Below are 9,416 nucleotides of genomic sequence, written 5' to 3' on the forward strand. Positions count from 1 at the left end.
CTCTTCCGTTGCAGAACTAGTCATCCATCCGGAGGTTGTCGTGATGGAGAGACGGTCCCGCCCACTACACCGTAGGCCCCGCCTTTACTCACACACACACACACACACACACACACACACACACACACACACACACACACACACACACACACACACACACGCACACGCACACACGCGCGCACACACACACACACACACACACACACACACACACACACACACACACACACACACACACACACACACACACACACACACACACGCACACACGCGCGCGCATGCACACGCGCACACACTAAAAACTTGGGCGTGCCAGCACAGATTTTCCTTTCGGTCAGATACCAGATATCAAGGCTAGTTATTATCCTCCCGATACTAAAAATAAAATAAAAAGTGTTGATAAATGGGAAATGTGGGAAATTTCACAAATGTTTCACACTTCTCAGCATATTGACCTACACATCATATCACACAACAATAATACCAGGGATTTATGTAGCCTTCACCCAAACCAGTGTTTAGGGAACATTAACATACATGTAGTTTAACTTAACTAAGGTCATTTTGCTGTAGCTTGGTAGTTCAACTACATTCATAATATAAAAAGTTGCATGGCATGGCACTGGCAGCTCGTGGCATGACATGGCATATATGGCATGGTATGACATACTGTAGCATGAGATGGCATCATTCATTGGTATTACTCATCCTTTGTCAATACTATTACCTGCCGTGGCCAGCACCTCATCAACATAGGTGTGCGCTCCCTCCTTCTGTGTTTGCCTAATCATTCATTGGCATGACATGGCATGACAAGGCATGAGTCATGAGACATTAGCCTTTAAACCAGATGAATCTGCCATACATACATACATACATACATACATACATACATACATACATACATACATACATACATACATACATACATACATACATACGTATACATACATACATACATACATACATACATACATACATACATACATACATACATACATACATACATACATACATACATACATACATACATACATACATACATACATACATACATACATACATACATACATCCCTGGGGATTTTATTCTTTGGTTTCCTGGCTTGAATTCTATGATCCACCTGAACTACGACCTATACTAGCCTACTACGACTACTACTACTACTACTGCCAGTCTACCACTACTGCTAGCCTACTGCTGCTGCTGCTGCTGCTGCTGCTGTAGTCAGAGGTGGACAGTAACTGAGTACATTTACTTGAGTACTGTACTTAAGTACATATTCTGAGGATCTGTACTTTACTTGAGTATTAGATTTATTTCATACTTATTACTCTTACTCGAGTAAATTTCCAAGACAAATATTTTACTTTTACTTTTTACTTTTAGGTTCGCGACGTGAACTAGTGTGTTGATACCCATTATTCTGGCAAAAAAAAATAATTTAGTTTAGCTGAACATATTGCTTTGTGCCAGGCACGCCGGAAGGGGTTAAATAGTGGGGGGACAGCGATGACGTCATAGTGGGCGTGGCCAAGTGGTGACGTCATCACGCTCACGTTCCGTTTTGGTGTCTCCCCACCCCACACACTGCGTCGCGGAAGTCTCTGCGCGCGTAGCGCGCGCGAGATTTTTTGGGCTTAATTCATTCTTTAAATGACCATAAAACAACATTAACAACACTCTACCCATCCTTCAGTGTGTGTCCCATCCTCAAATGTTTTACTTAAGTAAAAGTATCAATGCAATGTAGAATTAAAAAAAAATTAGAGACTTACCAATACACATATTTCTATCCTGTGAATAGCTGTAGTTCATGGCATGAATACAGGCTAATAGGCCTATTCAGCAAATTGAATAGAATGTGTATTCGTATGTCTGGCAACTGCATGGCATGGCCCAACAGTAGCCTGCATGTAGCCAAATAGCAAATAACATTTTAGGACATACTATTTATTTTAGATAGATAGATAGATAACTAATGCAATATCACTTGTATTATACTCCCTTTGTATCAGTTAAATTATTTGGGTATAGTTACCATATGTTAGCAATGAAGTTTGTGTGTTTCCCAAACTTTTGCATTAATAATGACATGCATTAATAATAATAAAGGAATAACTGTCCACAGCTGGACAAACTGCAATAATATTATAGCCTAATAATAAAATACCTGTACCATATAGAAGAATTGAGGTAGCCTACTTTTACTTTACTGGAGTATTTCCAATTTTCAATACCTTTACTTCTACTCCACTACATATAGACAAATATTGTACTTTTACTCCACTACAATTATTTGATAACTTTATTTACTATAGTTACTTTGTAGATTTTGATTATTATTACAAAACCACTTACAGTATATACTTTGGCAATTTGAAAATAGCAGATTTGCGACGCTTTGTGAGCTTGTAGATCTGCTATTTTCAAAGAATTTGTATACATTTTACACGTTTGAAAACTTGTGAAATGGGACCTTCTGCATAATGAGTACTTTTACTTTTGGTACTTTAAATACATTTTGATACCAATACTTTTCTACTTTTACATTTTGAATACCTTACTTTTACTTGTAATAGAGTATTTTTACATCGCAGAATTGATACTTTTGTTTAAGTAAAAAATGTGAGTACTTTTTCCACCACTGGTATTCAGTGCATGCAGTGAGTGACTCTTAGTGCACACAGGACGAGGGAGTCGAGGGACACATAGCGACCCTTCATTTCAATAGGGCAGACTGCAGAGCCAAAACCTGCAGAACATAATAGCACAGCCAGAGATCATGACTTGTTGGCTGGGGCCGCTTGACAATGGGAACGGTGGGGTGGGCGGAGTCTGCGGAGCTACTGCTATAGCGCCGGTAGAGAAAAAAACAGAAAAAAAAAAAAAAAAAAAAAAAAACTAAATATATATATATAAAAAATAAGTCGATAGCTGAAAAGTGGGGGGACACAGAGGACCGTGTGACCCCCCCCCTCCGGCGCCTATGCTTTGTGCTAATAAAATACACCAACACCTCAGGGTTAGGGTCAGGAACAGTCTTCCGACGGGAAACAGGGTCAGCCTTCCAACTCGGACCAGCTGTTAACAGAAAAAAGAAAATAATAATGCTGGGAAGTGGGCCCCAAACAGATTCCCTGGACACAAACATACAAAGTACACTACGCTCTATGCATGCGTGATATCAGACTGGACAACACAGTCTCACTGCCTAGAAGTCACATGTTGACTTTTGAGCGGAACCTCTTCCAGTCACAATGTGACTTCCCAGCATTATTATATATTTTTTTCTGTTAGTTAACAGCTTGTCCGAGTTGGAAGGCTGACCCCGTTTCCCGTCGGAAGACTGTTCCTCCCGCTGTTCCCTAAAAATTACAGCAATTAATTGATGTGAAAAATAAGAAATGTACATTTACTTTAAGTATTTTTAAAAGCATGTACTCTTGATTACTTAAGTATATTTAAAAGCAAGTACTTTTTTACTCTTACTTGAGTAACATTTTGACTGAACTACTGTTCCTTGTAGTGGGGTAAAGTTAACCAGGGAGTATCTTTACTCTTACTCACCTCTGCTAGTAGTAGTATTTATTAGTATAACAAAAGCAGCAATAACGCTTCAATAACAACCTAGAGTGGCTGGCCAAACGTTGGTCCAGGTATTTAAAAAGGGCAAAGTACTCCATCTAGTGGTTAATTAGATCACTGTGGTACACACACACGCGCGCGCGCGCACACGCACACACACACACACACACACACACACACACACACACACACACACACACACACACACACACACACATTAATTAATTAATTAATTAATTAATTAATTTACCCCTAAACCAAACACCAAACACCCTCAATCCTTATCTGTACTTAATTGAAAGCTTTTACCTCTCGACCAATCGATGTCTTCATTAACTCATCTCATCTCATCTCATCCACTTATCCACATCAACATATAGGCATATGGGTTCACTTCCAACCAACCCTATATGGTTCCAACCAGTCAGGCATCCAGCATCTCAATTTGTAAAAACAATTCTGAAATCTATGCTTGATTCAGCCAGAAGATGGAGCTATGCGAGTTCGTTTGGTCTACAAGAGCTACAATAGAGTCTTCATGGCGCACGGGAGGGCAGCTTTTGAGCTTTATTTCCATGAGTTGACCCTTTTTTTTCTCCCCCAGAGAAGAGGATATCGTTTCATGATGTTCCCATAAGCTTAGTCCACGTAGGAGACCTTGACAATGAAATATTTCATTCAACGGGTCTGCGGTGCTGTGGTGGGTGTGAGCTTGGCATCTCCAAGCAGTTGTGCTCTCACCACACATCTGTAAAGTGGGTCCGCGTCCGTCTTGAATTTGGAAAAAAAAGAGAAAGGAAAGGAATATTGTCCTGTATGCCTGGCTCTACAATACATGATATTTGTATAGCCTATTCTACAGTATAACTGTATAACATTTTATTTAAATTGGCCTGCAACCCGTTTTCTATAACAGAGATTTTTAGAGTTTTGGGTAAAATGTTAAACCATGTTTAAGCTTTCGGGGCATTTAAGAGAGTTGGAATTTGTTAGCACTTATTCCGTCAGTCAGTGTAACAGTAGATTCAAGCTGTAACTTGAAGCCGGTTGTTGGAACTTCAACAGTTCAACAGTTACAACAGCTGTATGGGAGCCTGAACATCTGCACCACATGTTCTGGTATGCGTCTGTGTAAACTGAACCAGCCCAGCGGTTTCGTCAATTCAATGAAAGTTGCCTGTTCTCTACGATGAATCAGAGAGAAGCTGTGCTGCCTGCAGACCATCATATCCAATGGAAGGTGATGGGAGTTTTTCGTTGATGTTCAAAAAGTAACTTGAGCGAGCTGGGTCTTTATTTTTTTGGGGAAACAATACCAAGCCTCGTGGGAACGGTAATGAATTTTATCAGGCTCTCCCAGTCCCCGGAGGATCTGACATCTCTCCCACCCAGACCGGCCGCCTCTTCGCCGGTGCGTCTACCTGCAGCCACCGCCAAGAAACGATTCAAGCTGGGGAGGAAGACAAGTGATGGTTCTCAGCAGTAAGTAGCAGTGGTGGTGAAAAAAGTACTAAAATGTTTTACTTAAGTAAAAGTATCAATACTGCAATGTAGAAATACTCTGTTACAACAAGTACAAGTACAGAATTAAAATTTTAGGCTACTTGAGTAAAAGTATAAATGTATTGGTATCAAAATAAAGTACCAAAAGTAGAAAGTAGGCTACTCATTATGCAGAATGTCCCGTTTCACAAGTTATCAAATGTATAAAATAAAAATCACGATTTGTAGATCGGCTATTTTCAAATTCAAAGTGGGTAATGCATGTTTTGTAATAATAATCAAAATCTACAAAGTAACTAGTAACTAAAGTTTTCAAATAATTGTAGTGGAGTCAAAGTATAATACTCTGAGATAGTGGAGTAGAAGGAAAAGTACAGAAATTTGTAAATACTCCAGTAAAGTGAAAAATACCTCAAAATTGTACTTAAGTACAGTACTTGAGTAGATGTGTAGGCTACTTAGTTACTTTACACCACTGGTAAGTAGCCTATTTAGGACAAAATCTAAGTAATTTTACGGAACTGTGTAGCTAGAATATTTCTGACTTGTTTGCTTATAGGGCATGTGTGGCCAACATTTTGCAAAACGGAGCTGTTTAAGACTTCATCCATCCTGCAATTAGTTATATTTTGTCAAAGTATAATGCTTTTACAAAATATTGTATAGAAAATTCACAACAAACTGTACACACATCTCAGAACCAGGGGACAAGTCAGAGCTTGTTAGATGGGGAAAAAATAAAGTGGTGATGAAAATAGGAGGAATCAAGAGGAAAGGTCTGCAGACTTAAGGTCTGCAGAAAGGTCTGTAAGTCCATGTAGATGGAAAGCCGCCTTAGACATCCAAAAGATATACATACAGTATATAGGCCAATATAAGAATATAATTATTGTCTGACATTTTGATACATTTGTTTATATAGGTCTACAGTAGCCTAACTCTGCTGAACAATAATTAATGTTAGGAAAAAAATATCCAATTATCATGCACAGCACAGCAACAAAGATCTAATGAAAACTGTAGTATTTTCATTGGCAGCCAAAGTTCAACTACATGTTATTCAACTCCTCCCCAGCACTACAGGACAGACCACCAGTCAATATCAGTTTTTGAGGCACTCGCATTGTTTTTCTATCATTAGTGAAAAGCCCAGAGTGCATTAGCTGCTATACTAATGGTATTAATCTAAAATCTGAAGTATTTTATATCCAAGTGGTGGTGCAACGGCAGAGAGCCTTTGAACCATTGTGATAAGCAGCTTAAGGAGGTTGGTCTGAGGTAGGCAAAACAAGACTTTATTATTTTATCATTCATTAATGAACTGAAAGAGCTGAGCGAGGTACTGTACGGCGAATAGGAGTGGATACTGCAGCATTGTGTTGGTGGTAGAAACGTAAGTAGCCTATGTGTGGCTTCTTGATTTATACCTTTAAGCTTTCTGGTCAGAAATGTATAGCTAGCTGCATATATAGGGATAACTTCAGCTGCTGATGCCTTTATAGATGAAGGATGTTTTCAGTTTCTGGGGACACTAGTCACGTAGTCATTAATCATTCACTTCATCTTTATTACTTGTTTTCTCTCATTCAGTTATAACTTTTATAATACTTCCCCCTTATTATGTCAACTCTTTTGTCCTTAAATGGTGCATTTATATAGCACTTTTATCCAAAGCGCTTTGCATAGATTGTACATTGCATTCACCCATTCACACACACATTCATACACCAATGGCGGAGGAAACCATGCAAGGCACCAACCTGCTCATCGGGAGCAATCAGGGGTTCAGCGGCAATTAGGGGTTCAAGGACACTTCGACACTAACTCGGGGGGAGCCGGGGATCGGACTGGGAACCTTGCGGTTTCCATCCTACCTCCATCCTACCATCCTACTCTACCCCTGAGCCACTGCCGCCCCTTCCCTTTTTCTTTACTTCTGTCCACTACCAGTCTTTATCTTCTCCCCAAAAAAGATAATGACTTCTTGTCTTCACTTTTCCTTCTAACATCTACCACCCTGTTCCTCAAATATTTCATCTTCCTCGGGTCGCTTTCTCGTTTTTTTGTTTAAATATTTATCCCTACTCCATCCCTAATCTCTCCTCCCTCCTCATCCCTCTCCAACCCCTCTCAGGTCGGGCTCCTCCGGTTCATCCACCAGGTCAGTGGAGAGTGTGGGTGTGGCCATCCGACAGCCCAGCAAGAGCCACATCCGCCGTCATACCAACCGCCTATCTGGTGTCTTCCTGCGTGGCCCAGCTTCCAGCCCCAGTCTGACAGCCCTGACCGGAGGCCTGAGGTCATCGCTGTCCGGCCAGTCCCAGAAGGGCAGCAGTACGTCCGTGGCTCTCTAGAACACTGTTAGAACACTGTTTCTCAACGTCGGGTCCGGGGCCCACCAGGGGTCTTGTGGGCCCTAAATGGTCCAAATGGACACTCTGAGAGTTACAACAATTTACAATTTAGGTTTTTAGCAGACACTCTTATCCAGAGCGACTTCAAAATAAAGGTAAACACATACATCAAATGCAGAGAGACAGTGTAATGCCCCAGTAAACTAGGATCACAGGTAAACCAAGAAGAACCCATAGCATCAGTCTAAACAATATACTATCAAAAAATAATCTGTACATTAAAACTATCGGATACCAGGTGACAACAATGAACCTATAGCGTCTAAGGGTCCTCTTGTGGACGCCCCACCAGACGTTGAGAAACAGTGTCATATAGAACATCACAATGGCCGTTTTTTTCTATATCTGATTTTGCACGCCTGGTTCTGTTCTCGCATGTTGTTGTCATTGGAGGACATCTTATTTGTGTGGGTAAAAAAAGTTTGGCATCAACTCAGAAATACCACGTGGCTGAGATTTTAATGACGTTTCTTTTGCTTGTCATGTCCTGTCATCTAGTGACACCTGGAGACACTTCAATGGAGGATGACCCATCAGAGCTTTCCAATCAGATAACAGCTCCGGGCATCTTGAAGATCTTTGGCAGTGAAATTTGTCGAGGAGCCCATTACAAGAGTGTCCTGGCCACCACACACTCCAGTGCACGGGAGCTAGTAAAAGAAGCCCTTGAAAGGTAAGGCTACGCTACAGTATGTGCATCTGTGCCTGATGTGTAATGTTTGTGACTGTGTCTACATATACAGCATGTGGACATTTATGGATGTGTTTGTTCATGCATGTGCTCAGTCCCTGTGTTCTAAAGTAGAATTATAAAAGGAGCTGAGTAGACACACATGCATTCAATAAAGACTCCACTGGGAGACAATGTAGTTGTCGGTTATTGAACAAAACAATGATCTTCATGAATATACAATAGCACCAGCACAGCATTTGAGAGTGCTGTTTAGCATAGCCAGCATTAGCTCGTCACTATACATAGCCCCTTATATCCCTGTCTTGCAGGAAAAAAATCCTTATGTTGCAAATACACGACTTATGCTTGTTGTGCAGGGGGGAAAAAGATAAATAACTAAAATATAGGCACAGCAAACATTTACTAAAAAAGAGTGGTTTTGGAAACAATGACAAGTCTGAAAAATATATTTAAAACCAGTTTGAATTCAGCTTTAAGATCTCTGTCCCATTCATATTAACACCTTTGATTGTAAAAGCATGTCTCCCAGTGCTGAACAACAAATACTTCTGGGAGAACATTCAGATTATGTCCCATGCTTATCTTGTAATCCTAGATTCTGGCTCTAACCTTTTTAATTTTAATGGCCCCCAGTTTGATAAGCATTTGGCCATGGACACACCATGGATTTGATATTTATCTCTGGGACCCAAATCTACACAGTAAAATCCTCAATGTTAATATAACTCGGAGAGTGGAACTCAATGGAGCGTCCATTTAGTATTTTGTACACTCTCTGAGTTACAGAGCACTAAGGTTCTATTTGGTTGTTAACTATAATTTATCTGGTAACCCCGTGAAGGACCCCTGATGTCACTGAGGGGAGCATTGGTTCCTCAAAGCTCTAATATACTGTAGCCATCCACTCATTTGCATGTTATTTACTCTGTTGCATTCCTATTGTGTTATGTATTGCATGTACAGTACAAAGCTACGAAATATTTCTTTGATGTATAAAACCTTTGCCAGTGATAAAGAGAGAACACATGCATATTGTTACAATTGGCATATTTAGAGATCAACAAAGGTCAATTCAACTGTTGTTCTTAAAGACAGCTGTTTATTATAATTGCAGTATAGCATACATAGTCTATGTGTGCCAAATTGTTCGTTTACACAGCAGTTCTGGAACGTTCTAAAGTAAACCACAGACTCGCCTGGTCTGACAGACAGACAGCC

At 40.2% G+C, this 9,416-nt stretch overlaps 1 protein-coding gene across 3 annotated transcripts in view; it reads left to right on the forward strand.

The window, feature by feature from the left end:
- The first annotated feature begins 4,629 nt into the window (after positions 1–4,629).
- The window catches only part of radil2b (Ras association and DIL domains 2b), a 23,914-nt gene continuing 19,127 nt past the window's right edge, over positions 4,630–9,416 (forward strand). For 2 of the 3 annotated variants that reach the window (XM_080454645.1, XM_080454646.1), the window contains exons 1-3: positions 4,633–5,069; positions 7,225–7,424; positions 8,003–8,177. In XM_080454645.1, the coding sequence (XP_080310771.1) occupies positions 4,924–5,069; positions 7,225–7,424; positions 8,003–8,177 (521 nt within the window). In that variant the 5' untranslated portion in view covers positions 4,633–4,923. Of the gene's footprint in view, positions 5,070–7,224; positions 7,425–8,002; positions 8,178–9,416 lie in introns of all 3 variants that reach the window. The other variant, XM_080454647.1, reaches the window with a different exon arrangement.

The sequence above is a fragment of the Gymnoscopelus braueri genome (assembly GCF_963280865.1).
Source record: "Gymnoscopelus braueri genome assembly, chromosome: 17".
NCBI lineage: Eukaryota > Metazoa > Chordata > Actinopteri > Myctophiformes > Myctophidae > Gymnoscopelus > Gymnoscopelus braueri.